General features: G+C 44.4%; 1 protein-coding gene and 1 long non-coding RNA gene across 3 annotated transcripts in view; one reads left to right on the top strand and one right to left on the bottom strand.

Annotated features, from left to right (window-relative positions):
• Positions 1-13,307, top strand: part of XRCC2 (X-ray repair cross complementing 2) — a 244,026-nt gene that overhangs the window by 221,671 nt on the left and 9,048 nt on the right. The window contains exon 1 of one of the 2 annotated variants that reach the window (XM_053409337.1): positions 12,319-12,864. The exons of the other annotated variant lie outside the window; for it this stretch is intronic. Coding sequence (XP_053265312.1) covers positions 12,826-12,864 — 39 coding nt within the window. The 5' untranslated portion in view covers positions 12,319-12,825. Of the gene's footprint in view, positions 1-12,318; positions 12,865-13,307 lie in introns of those variants that run through there. 2 annotated transcript variants of the gene reach the window in all.
• Positions 488-9,659, bottom strand: LOC128423834 (uncharacterized). The gene is made up of 3 exons (XR_008332877.1): positions 6,941-9,659; positions 4,978-5,127; positions 488-1,448 (listed from the first exon to the last, which is right to left on the bottom strand). It is a non-coding gene; the product is annotated as an uncharacterized LOC128423834 (long non-coding RNA).

The raw sequence follows: 13,307 nt of genomic DNA, 5'->3' as shown, positions 1-13,307 counted from the left end.
TAATAATTTATAACATCACAAATATACATACACATCCAGATGTGCATCAACTGCACATCTGGAACTACCTTACTAGATGGAGACAAATGCATGTAACCCAATCCAAGTAATGCCACAATCTCTGCATTCATGATTTTCCTTAAATATCATGCAGAGCTATTTACACACTCCTCTTTGAATCATTCATAATGCAGTCAGTAAGAGAGCTAGTGGATGGCTACATTTGATCCATAGGTATGTCCAGCACTGGTGACAGCATTTTCTCTGAATTTATAAAATAAATGTAGGGCAGTCAAGTATACTTTTTCTTACTAGTGGACGAAAATAAGCAAGTTCATGTCCCCCACCCCTTTAAGAAATGCATCAAGCTCTCGAATCTTGGGGAAGAGGAAGGAATTCTCCCTTTTACACAAATTTAGCATTAAAGTTTCTAGACTTTTGTAATCCCAGTGGACCATATGCCACAATATAATATACATTTGATTATTTTCTTTTTGATCTTAACATCTGTAAACCATAAATAATAGATTGCAAATGGAATTCTGGGAGTGAATTCATTTTAAGCTGAGCACTAAACTATTTGCAAATGTACTTAGGCAACAGTCCAAGAGAAACATTAAAAAATGTCAATCGGCTATTGGGAAGCAAAGTGTCACCATATGTTAGATTAGGAAATATAAATTATAAGTAATATCTGTCAGATCTACTAAGAGTAAAAGTAAGGAAAGATGTTATTAGGGGCTTAGGAAAACCTCTCTTCAAACAAGACCAGACTTTCAACTGAGGATGGCCTCACATGCTGTGTTTCATACACAGAAAGCACTTCTGTGTAGGGTAATAAATCATGAAATATGAATGGGGATTGTGTGATGAATGTGACAGATAAACCCCAAAGCAACAAGCCAGCAGTGTTTGTAGAAAACAGACACCCAAGCTTTTGAAAGGTAATGAGTAAACTGCATTATTTCAAGAGCTCATCAGAATAGCCACATCAGACTCTTGACCTGGAAATCCCAGCTGAGAAGGTAGGTATAGCATAGTGTCTCAAGGATTCTGGCAACCCTGTAACTCTGGTTGTGAAAAGAGGCTGCTAAATAGGTTAAGCTTAGCCTGCTAGATTCCCTTTTCCTGGGAGGACTGTATTTTGTATAGTTAAATATATGGTCACGTACAGGTGGTTTGTTGCCATAGGGCAATGGTGGCCAGGTGGCGCCTTCCAGATGTTGGTGTTGTTTGACTTCAGCTCCCATCACTCCTGACCACTGACCACTCTCCCACAGGAGGTAATGATGGCCAGCGACTAGGATGGCTTTAAGGGAGGATTAGACAAATTAATAGGATAAAGCTATCAGCAGATACTAGCCGCGATGGCCCTGTCCTTCCTGCTTTTGGCCTGATCCAGTGTTGCTCTCATGTTTACTATCTGGAGTTCACCATGTTGGCTATTCCTGCAACAGAAGCTAATCAGGTTTAAGGTGCTGGTTTTAACCTTTAAAGCCCTATACGGCCTAGGACCCTCGTACCTATGGGACCGCCTCTCCTGGTATGTCCCATGGAGGACCTTATGGTCTTCAAACAAAAACACCTTGGAGGTCCCTGGCCACAGAGAGGTTAGGCTGGCCTCAACCAGAGTCAGGGCTTTTTCAGCTGTGGCTCCGATCTGGTGGAACGCTCTGTCACAAGAGGCTAGGGCCCTGCGGGACTTGACATCTTTCCGCAGGGCCTGCAAGACAGAGCTGTTCCACCAGGCCTTTGGCCAAGACACAGTCTGACCCCCTCCTTTGGTAATTCTTCACAGAACTCTAGCCCAATGGTTGCCATCAATTTGATTTGAACTGATCTTATAATGAATTGGTTTTAGAATGTTGTATTATTTTACTGTTGTTAGCCACTCTGAGCCCGGCTTTGGCTGGGGAGGGCGGGATATAAATAAAATTGTATTATTATTATTATTAATGGTCAGAGAACCTTCTGAAAGGGGGCTAGTCTTTCTTTCCCCCTTCCCAGGCTGGAGGTGGCATCCTCAAGGATCTGTGTGTGTGAAAGAGGACAATAGACTGGTAGTGCTGGAAATTAGTCTGAAAGAGACACAGAGATGAGAGTTCACTGCTGTAGTTCAGGAAGGGCCGTAGCTCAGTGGCAGACCATATGCCTTATGCCCAGGTAGGACTGGAAGAGATTCCTGCCTGCAATACTGGACAGCTGCTTCCTGTCAGTGTACTGTACACAATACTGAGTCAAATGAATCAATGATCTAGTTCTCTATAAGGCAGCTTCCTATGTCTCCACCCCCATCGTTCTGCCAGGACACTGAGGTCCAGAGCCGAGGGCCTTCTGGTGGTTCCCTCACTGCAAGAAGCCAAGTTACAGGGAACCAGGCAGAGGGCCTTCTCAGTAGTGGCACCCACCCTGTGGAACACCCTCCCACCAGATGTCAAAGAGAAAAACAACTACCAGACTTTTAGATGACATCTGAAGGCAGCCCTGTTTAGGGAAGCTTTTAATGTTTAATAGACTATTGTATTTCAAAATTTTGTTGGAAGCCACCCAGAGTGGCTGGAGAAACCCAGCCAGATGGGTGGGATATAAATTATTATTATTATTATTATTATTATTATTATTATTATTATTATCCCCCTGGGAAGCTAAATGGGGAGCAGGATCTGCTGCAGTATTCATGTTGTGAACCCCATGCTTATGGTCAGCCTATATATACTTATGTGTAAATGAAACTTGGCATCCCATAAATGCCTCAAGTCACCAGTGACCTCTTTCCAGGAAAACCAACCCAGAGTGCATGCTGGAACCCCTGAAACTTCTCAACGTAATGTGTGACATTATGTAGGATATGGTTATGGTTGTACTCCATGCGAAGGGAGCAGAACAATCCAAAAACATGACACTGTGCAAGAAATGTTAGCTCAGCCCAAGAAGTTCACAAATATTTTTGATGATTGCAATAAGCCAAACTCCCTTAGTTTTTGCAAACAAGGGAAGTAGAATTTTCACCTTCACATCTTGCTTCACATACAAAAGAGTTTCCCATAGCAGTTGATTTCTCATTAATTTGTGGCACCTGTTATAAGAAAAGAGATCAAACAGAGCTCACATGGAGATGATGAAGCAGCAGCAACCATAAAGTCCAGTGCAATTGATTTTCTGCCTTATGTAAATCTAGGGAGGAAAGTGTTGTCGGATCTAACTGTCATTTTTTAGCTACTATCGTCCATTATAAAATGAAGGGTTGCTTTTTTGAACGGAGAACTGCTGAGTTTAATGTGGCGTTTTATCTTTTGTTTGTTTTGATCCATCAATATATTAATGGGCTTTGAACACCAAATGCATTTTAACACATTAGCCATTACAAAGCTAAGCCTTCTTCCATAAGTTATACAGAAACTCACAGGTAAACTTTTGAAATTATGAAATCAAAGGAGGGCCTACAACACCAACATGCAAGTCCTTCTTCCTCTTGTTCTTGCAGTTTGATTCTATTTAGAGCTTTTACAAATGCTATCTTGTTTAGTCTCTTAACAGGCTCTGTTATCCTTCTCACAGTAGACAAAGCTAAGATGAACTTTGGGAGCAAAAAGATGAAGGGGAGAAAAATTTACCAGCCAACTGAGGAAAAAAAATTCAGGATGCACCATAAGGCAGGGGGAGGGACATTTACACATCTCAGCTTCAATCTATAATACTGTATAGTGTTCAGAATTTAAAATATGTATTTACAGCAAAACCCTAATTGTGTGCACTCAAAAGTAAGCCCTATTAAATTCAGTGAGGTTTACTCTCAGGTAGGTGGGGCTAGGCAGCCTTATTTAAGATATTGTTGCACACCACCCCAGCCCATTATTATTATTATTATTATTATTATTATTATTATTATTATTATTATTTGCCTCAACCATTCTGGGCAGCTTCCAGCATATATAAAAACATAATAAACATTAAACATTTAAAAGCTTCCCTACACAGGTCTGCCTTCAGGTGTCTTCTAAAGATTCCAGTTTACCCAAGATTCATGTTTCCTTCTGGAAAATGAGGAGCAGTGGAGACGGTATTGTTTTATGATACAGTATATGATATATTTACATATATATATATATATATATATATATATATATATATATATATACACACACACACACACAACCTGAGCCTACGATGGAGGGGCTCATAGCATTGAAACCGCAAGAGGGTCATACTTCTCCCATAGCCACAGCAGCCTTGGATTAAAAAAAGACACGAGCCACGGTTCTGCCCCTCTCCAGCTTGCCGTGTTTTACAGACTATCCCCATTGAACTCCAGCCCACATCATCTCCAACTGCAATCTTAAACTTCCCACTTTGCGTTCTCTCTGCTATCTCAGAGCTCAGGGAGGGGCTCCACCCATTTGCCGGCTGGCACAGAGTCTCTGCTTTGATGATGGCCCACCTCCCTGTGCTTGTTCTTTGTTAATGGCTCTCTCAGGCAATCTGCTGAACACGAGAATCTATTAAGAGTCTGACTTCCAGTTTAATTCTCCACATGCTGATTAAATTCTAACACCTACCAAATCCAGGGATTATGGGTACCTGACACCCACAAACTCATTTTAAAAAATTGTATTACTTGCACCCTGCTTTTCAGTCAAACCTCACAAAGCAGTTTATGAAGAAATATTAAAACAACTCACATTGATTAAAACTATATAATAAAACAGCCAAGACAACCTAGGTGGGGGAATGGACTATTTGAAACTTGGGCTGTGTAAATACTATGCCTTTAAAGTTCCTTCCCGCAAAGAATTCTGGGCAGTACATACCCCTCACAGAGTTACAATTCCCCGCAACCCTTCACAAACTACAGTGCCCAGAAATCTTTGAGGGAAGGAATGTGTTTTTAAAGATATAGTGTGTACACACCCTAGATTTCTCATCTGGACGACATGTTCCTTAGGTGGTGGCGATTGTGGGAGGGAGAAGCCATCTCACCTGGAACCTTTGCAAGCAGGTAATGGGCAGCTCTCTGTGCTGTCATTCCCATCTTTCTCTCTTTCCCTTCAAGGCAAAATGGTTCTCAGAAAGCCCTACACTGGCAGTTGCAGGATGGAGAGGCCATCTTCCTCATGTTAACAGGTCCTCCTAGAACATCGTATTAAGTGGCAAACACATTCCAGCATTAGGTCCAATCTTAATATAACCCTGAGGGTCTGGGGCAACCCAGTCAGATGGGCAGGGTACAAATAAAATAATATTAAAGTTAGTAAACATGTAAACATGGGCCACTTCCTCCATGAGGTAGAGGTAAAAAAATCTATGAAAGGGTAGATCGTACACAATGTATTCAGACCAGCCTTTGGTGGAGAAAAATAGGCATGCCTGTGCATAGGACTGCAGCAATAAGGTAAAAGAACTAAGCCACACTCAACACAGTGAATGTAGATACAGTGGTACCTCGGGTTACCTCTGGTTGTTTTTCTGACCTGCTGGCAACAGTTAATGCAGGCAGATGGCCATGCCCCTAGTAGGCTGTAGTGCATGGCTGATGTACAGTGGTACCTCGGGTTACATACACTTCAGGTTACATACGCTTCAGGTTACAGACTCCACTAACCCAGAAATAGTACCTCAGGTTAAGAACTTTGCTTCAGGATGAGACCAGAAATCGGGCTCCGGTGGTGCGGCAGCAGCAGGAGGCCCCATTAGCTAAAGTGGTGCTTCAGGTTAAGAACAGTTTCAGGTTAAGTACGGACCTCCGGAACGAATTAAGTACTTAACCTGAGGTACCACTGTACACACAGGTCCACACAACAAGGCAATTCATACTAGGGCAGTGAGCATGTGAAAATAAATGCCCATTGGTTCGTGTGGGGGCATTTGTTCCCTTTCTCCCCAGCTCCTGCAGGTATCGCCAGGTGGCTTCCACTTTGGATTTGCCCCATTGAAGGTAAACAGATCAGAAGGTGGTGCGAGTTCAAGGGCTGCTACCTCAGGGAGCTAGAATAGTCTCATGCCATATAAATCTGGGTGGGCAGATGTGTCGAACCAAAGTTGAATGTTCCAGAAGCTTTGCGAACGCCATCTTGGCAGTCAAGATAACCCCACAATTAATTGGTAGTTGTTGTAGCAATGAGCTCATACGTGCTTATATTCACTTGCTTAGAGATAAGCTAATTGGCATGCTTTGATGTTATCTGTGTGGGCTTGGGGTGCTGGGATCTGAGCCCAGAAAGGGGAGCTATCTGTAAGGTTTGGGTATTTGCCACCTGTGCCCTCATCTAGTCAGGTGTAATGACAGGTGCTGCTTTGTGTATAAAGAATGGATGCACGTTTGCTTGGGCACGGACAAGCCATCTCCTTGCTGCAGTGCCCATCCCTTGTCAGCAAAGACTAGGCAACCTGGCAGGCTTCTTTAATATGTCTTTAATAAAACACTATAATAAAACTGGCCATTCTGCTGTTTTTGGCATCCTTCTTTGGTATCCCTGCACCCAACCACTCCCACACGCCCTCCTTTTGGGTCTACGGTTTGGAACAGCAGACCTCAGACGTGTCAGATGTGCTTTGTTTAGTTTTTTACTAGAACCGCAGAGCCAGGTGCAAAAGACATATTGTTGAGAATTAAAGAATAGGGTGTCTCTGAGCACACTAGAAGCCTAGGCATTTGTTTGCCGTAGCAGAACTGAAGTGTTTTCACACAAAAGTCCATTCCTGGGCAGCAAACACATGACTTTCCTCAAAAAACCCTGGGCACTGTTTAGCTTATTAAAGGTGCTGGGAATTGTAGTTCTGTGAAGGGTAAACTACATTCCCAGGCTTCTTTGTGGGGCATTCATGCGCTCTCAAATACCTCATTTCACTGAAATGATTTCAGTAGCCTGAAAAGTCGTTTCTGCCATTAAAGAATTGTGAGTCATGCATTTACGGTATTTCATGCTATGAAAGGCATACTTACCCAGAAGTGTTAAAGGAGCTCCCTTGTTGCTGCCTGTAGTGCAAAGCTTCGCTTTCATCAGGCTTCTCATCACAAACGACCCACATTTGCTGTGTGTGACTCATGGAAACAAGTGTCCCTCTTGGCCCGAGCTTGTGGGGAATGACATGTAATCTTAGTTAGCAAATGAGCAGGGGGGAAATTCACAGGCAGCTTCTTCTGCCCTCAGGCTGCTATTCAACTTTAAACATTCCCTTCTTAAAGCACAGCCCACATATGCCTTCCTTATGCAGCATAAACTGGCCTGTGGGGGTGCTGACTTGAGCTAACTAAACATACTACTCATTTCCTAGTATGAAGGACAACATGGCGAGTGGAGGAGGGGAGAGATGTGAACACCTATCAAGGATGCGGGGAGCATTATTATGCTTTAAGTTGTACAGAATGCAACACGCAGGTGCTGTTACAACACAGGCAGCACTGACAGTCAGGTTGTGTATCCACAGCAGTGACCAAAAGAGGAATGACTGCTGGGAGGAGCACAGACAGCAGAAACTCCACGGTGCATCTGCAGCAGTACAGCTGTTCATCTGCCCCAGCTGCAACAAAACATGTCTCTCCTGTATCAGTCTCTACAGCCACAGCAGGTGCTGTTTCCCAAGCCAGATGGATGTCAACATGCCGAGAGCTGTGGGGACCGCCCTAGACTTTGCACATAGGAGTGTGCCAATCTGAACTTTGCTGGAAATTACTGTAGATCATGGCATGAGTAAAAAGATTGGCATAACTTAATATGACAGGTGGCGCTAAAGGGACGCCGGTGGTGCTGTGGTGTAAACCACTGAGCCTTAGGCTTGCCGATCGGAAGGTTGGCGGTTCAAATCCCCACGACAGGGTGAGCTCCCGTTGTTCGGTCCCAGCTCCTGCCAACCTAGCAGTTCAAAAGCACGTCAAAGTGCAAGTAGATAAATAGGTACTGCTCCGGTGGGAAGGTAAACAGCGTTTCCGTGCGCTGCTCTGGTTTCGCCAGAAGTGGTTTAGTCATGCTGGCCACATGACCCGGAAAAACTGTCTGCAGACAAACGTCAGCTTCCTCGGCCAGTAAAGTGAGATGAGCGCCACAACCCCAGAGTCGTTGGTGACTGGACTTAACTGTCAGGGGTCCTTCACCTTTACCTTTAATATGACAGGAAGAGACCTTACATTATGAACTTCCTTGAACCCTGGTATCTGCTGTACTACCAGGCCTGAGATCTGCTATCAGGGATTGTCTAGCATCTTCAAAAAGCATTCATTTCCTAGGGTGGTGAAGGCCATGGCAAGCTGATAGTGCTTTATTTATTTATTCAAAGCATTTGCTCCCGTTCTTCAGCCAAAAAGGTTCCCAGAGCAGCTTACATACAATCAAAACAAGACAGTCCCTACCCGCAGGCTCACAATCTAAAAAAACACAACATGACACACAAGGGGAAAAGGATAATAAAAATCAAAACTCAGGCACCAGTTTCTAAACAGTTATTCCCGTAATGACCAGCTGGCACAGTTCAGGGGCAGGAAGTGCCTGATGGAGCTGGGGCTCCAGCAAAGCTAATGAAATGTACCTTCTGCTTCCTATCTCTCCCACTGAGAAGATAGGTAGCCTGATGGAGTGGCTGGCCCCAGATGTCAGTTGAGGGAAGAGCAGGCCTAATGGAGAGACGTGCTTTCCCACTGGTGAAGTCAAAATCTCTGCATCGATACATATAGCTGCAAACAGGCTCTGCATATTTTCGTTGGGATAACATGAATATAATATACCTGTGTTTGGGGGGATATGGAGGTTCTCCACACGCAAGAAGCAACCCAGGTTTAAGTAACGAATGGCGTAGAACTCATGACTGTTCTAATGTTGGATGATTTTCATCCTCTTGCATATGCCCCATGAGAAAGGCTGCTGTCGATAGTTAAAGTGCTCTTTTTCTTACATGGTTTAAAGAGCAAAAGACATTTAAAATGGCAGTTAATTATAACTGGCATCTGGGTGAGCAGCCATAGAAATAGGATATTGCTACTCGCCTTTTCCTATATCTGCAATTAGAGATCTTATGCAAACAAGCTGCTTCAATTTGCCATCTTTCTTTTACGCTTTATGGTTGATTAGTCTGAGCCGTTTTGGCTGGTTTCCACTGTGCCATTCTTCATGCATCATGTTTTGACTGTGGCTTGTAGTTTTATCTTTCTAGCAATCCAATCTCGTCTCAGTCGCATCATAGTGCAGATGGACAGCATAACAAGGCCTTACATTGATTCAGACTCTTGTCCATCTAGTCTTTTCTGTTTCTGATGCTTGAAATCCGTTTACTGGAGGTGCACTCTGGGGCATGGGGGAAGTTTGAACCTGGAACATTTCTGCATGAAATGCATGTACTCTACCTACTGCTTTACAACATCTCCTTTCTATCGTATCTTAAAACAAAGTTGGTTCCAGAAGAGCTGCAGTACTGCACAGAATGGAGGGAAATCCCAAATTATACAAACACTTCACATTACATGGAGAGAACTTGCCTGAATTAGATTAAATATACACTTCTGCCCGTTCCTTTCCAAATTTTCTATTTAGTGATGATGACTAGAAACGTCTTCTTTAAAGAATGGATACTTGTGGTTTTACAGATTCAGCTGCATGCCAGGTTCCATAGTATTCACAGCTGGGAAAGAGCTCTAGCTCAGGAGTCAGCAACCTTTTTCAGCAAGGGGCCAGTCCACCGTCCCTCAGACTATGAGGTGGGCTGGACTATTATTTTGAAAAAAATAAAATAAAATAAATGAATTCCTATGCCCCACAAATAACCCAGAGATGCATTTTAAATAAAAGGACACACGCTACTCATGTAAAAACACGCTGATTCCCAGACCATCCGTGGGCCGGAATGAGAAAGCGTTTGGGCCGGATCTGGCCCCCTGCTCTAGCTCAATGCTAGAGAACATGTTGTCACACATGGAGGCTGCCATATTCAATCTCTCGCTTCTGCGGTAGGGCTAGGACTTGTCTTGGACACCATGGACAGCCCCTGCCAGGCAGTTTAAAAAATACTGAGCTAGGCAGACCCAGCACAATAGTTTCATGTGTTTCTAGATTTGTACCAAACCATCCCCATGGACCTTGCTCTCTCCTTCTTTAGAGAAGAGCTGTAGCTCAGTGGTTGAACATTTGCCTTGCATGAAGAAAGTCCCAAGTTTATATCCCCTGCATCTCCAGCTACCAGCCACCTAGCAGAGGATATGGATGATACAGATAATTCTAAATGCTAGTCAAATCTGTCTGCTTTGAGCGCCTCCCATCTGAGTAACAGCAGGGATCATCATTCCATATGGGTTACCTCTGTTACTGTTAAGGGTCATCTAACCATGGTGGGGAATGGAGATGTTACTTAGCAACTAGGCAGAGTGGCATGATGTTCATGAAGGTAACATGCACTCTGACTGGCTGTGTAGTTCTGAAGGAATCTTCTCCTCTGTATGTTTGGTTGAATGTCTCCCTGATACGTACAAGGCCTTAAGTAAGAATGATTAAAAAAACTTTCTCCTCAAATTACAGTTTTCATTCAGTTTCAGCAGAGTGTCTTCAGGATTTTCTTTCCTCTCTGGATTCTGTCTGCTTTATTCATGATACTTTGCTAATTAAGGGGTGGGGCTGAAGATGCAGAACCTGAGGTAAAGCTATTCTCATCACTGTCCCAGGAATGGCTACTCCTGCTCAATTTTTCTTCTATCAAAGGCATAGGAGCAGGCTCAGTAAAACAGGAAATCCTATTAATCATACCCAGGACTCCCTCTCAAAAATAAAATCTTATATATGCTTAATGCCCCATGTTAAAAGTTGCAGCTGGAAATCTGATTGAACAGGTGCTGTTTATTTCAGGGGAAATTGCACAGACACACAGAGAGAAATTGGAAATATCTCCTTCCCTGTACAATAGTCCATGCAATGATTGCTTTGGTTCTTGCAGTTCCTCTGCTAGACAAAGGTAATTGTATCTTTGTTCAATTACCTTAGTAATTTAATGTATGCTCTCTCTTGGGATATTAAGAGGATTAATTTGCTCTTATTTGCAAAGTGCTTAAGGATCCTGCCATGGAATGCACCATGAATGCAATTAAAAGGAAAGTGTGTCTTTATAAGCGGCAAGAGAAATACGAAATATGATTGATCCTCCCCCCCCCCCCCAAGTTCTGGTCAGGCTCTTGCCTTGCTGCTATTCAACATTTCAGGGGTTTTACTTGTTCACACTAAGGCTCACTTGTGACAAGTTTTAATTTTAAACATTTGAATACAGTATGCCCGCAACCTACATGGGGATTATGTTCTGGGGATCAAGCCTAAAGCCAAGTCTCAACCCATTGGGTTCAATGGTGAGTGAGATTGCCATAAGTCATTTTTCCGGAGGCAGCGGCTTCCCACCCCCTTTTTTTGCCACACACCTAAAATAGAATGCACAAAAATTAAATGCGCATAAATTGTGGGCTTACTGTATGCACCTAAAATGGAAATCGTACACGTATTTACTCATTTATCGCATTATGTTCAACGGGTTTTACACCTCACGTAAGTTTGCTTAAAATGGTTTTTGGCCGAAATCCTAACAGCTATTCTGAAGTACAGTAAACCCTACTGAATCCAGTGGATTTTACTCCCGGGTAAATAAGTGGAGACTAAGACTTGTTCGAAATGGAAGGAAGTGAGAAATATTACCCTCTTGGGTTCAATGGAGGCAGTGAGAGATTTTACCTTCTTGGGCTCCATGATCACTGCAGATGGTGACAGTAGTCACGAAATTAAAAGATGCCTGCTCCTTGGGAGAAAGGCGATGACAAACCTAGACAGCATCTTAAAAAGCAGAGACATCACCTTGCCAACAAAGGTCTGTATAGTTAAAGCTATGGTTTTCCCAGTAGTGATGTATGGAAGTGAGAGCTGGACCATAAAGAATTGATGCTTTTGAATGATGGTGCTGGAGGAGACTCTTGAGAGTCCCATGAACTGAAAGAAGATCAAACGTATCCATTCTGAAGGAAATCAGCCCTGAGTGCTCACTGGAAGGACAGATCGTGAAGCTGAGGCTCCAGTACTTTGGCCACCTCATGAGAAGAGAAGACTCCCTGGAGAAGACACTGATGCTGGGAAAGATGGAGGGCACAAGGAGAAGGGGATGACAGAGGATGAGATGGTGGGACAGTGTTCTCGAAACTACTAGCATGAGTTTGACCAAACTGCGGGAGGCAGTGGAAGACAAGAGTGCCTGGTGTGCTCTGGTCCATGGGGTCACGAAGAGTCGGACACGACTAAACGACTAAACAACAACAACAAGACTTGTTCGTATGAGCAAGCCCCACCGAACATAGAGTGATTTCCGAGCAAACACGCCAAGGATTTCACTGTCAGGCTACTGAATTCAGGTTACTCGTGAGTAAGCGCGCCCGGAACTGCTGGGCACGAGCAACCAGCGTGCCCGCCCTGCAGAGCGGGAGGTTGCGCACCAAGCAAGACTCCCGCTGGAAATGTAAAACATGAAATCGAAACCCTTCGGTCGCATTGCAAAAAGGAAGAAAGAAAGAAGCCTCCACTCAGGAGCGCTTCCATAGACGTAGCGGGAGATGCCCCAAACTGGAAAGCGTCGGAATAATACACTGTCAGTCAGAGACGCGCCCGAATTGCGCATGCGCGAGGCAGAGCATCAGCGAAGGAGGCCTGGACGCCCTGTAATGAAGTTTCCTTCCTTTTCGCCCCACCCCTCCACCTCCAGATCCGAGAAGAGCGCGTGCGCGGCAGTTCCGGCGGCGCTTGCGCGCCGAAGTATGAAGCCGTTGGCGCCTCCCTCCTTTTACGGCTATGAGCTGCCGTTGCTGCGGGTTTCCCTCCGCGAGCGATGACTGACGGGCTCGGGAAGGCGGAGTCGGGCGCCCAGGTGAGGCAGAGAATGACGCACGCGCACGCCCCCTCCCCCGGCCATGCTCTCGCGCTGAGGGGAGCGGGGGGAGGGGTCTCTCCCATTGCCTCTAGCGGGTGGGGAAGACTGACACAACCCAGCATCCTGTTTCCAGCAGGGGTCAGCTATGGACGCTGTCGGGAAGTCCTCAAGCTGGGCTTCTGTCTCTTCCCAGCCACACACACACACAGAGAGACAGTGGTACACAGTCTATGAAGGTGAAAAATAGAAAAGAAAACAGAAAAAGGCAGCCAACTGTATATTTTTAAAACCTTCAGGAACCTTCTCCACAGGATGTTTGATGGTAGGTTACCTTGTCGAGGTGTGCAGCTGGAATAGGCCTTGACACCTGGAAATTTTCTAACCCATCTTTCAGCTCTCACAAGGCGGCTTATATGAGCCCCTCACACGATTCTTGTTTC

The sequence above is a fragment of the Podarcis raffonei genome, chromosome 12 (assembly GCF_027172205.1).
Source record: "Podarcis raffonei isolate rPodRaf1 chromosome 12, rPodRaf1.pri, whole genome shotgun sequence".
Classification (NCBI taxonomy): domain Eukaryota; kingdom Metazoa; phylum Chordata; class Lepidosauria; order Squamata; family Lacertidae; genus Podarcis; species Podarcis raffonei.
The sequence above is the reverse complement of the archived record's forward strand: the minus strand, read 5'-3'. Positions and strand labels throughout refer to the sequence as shown.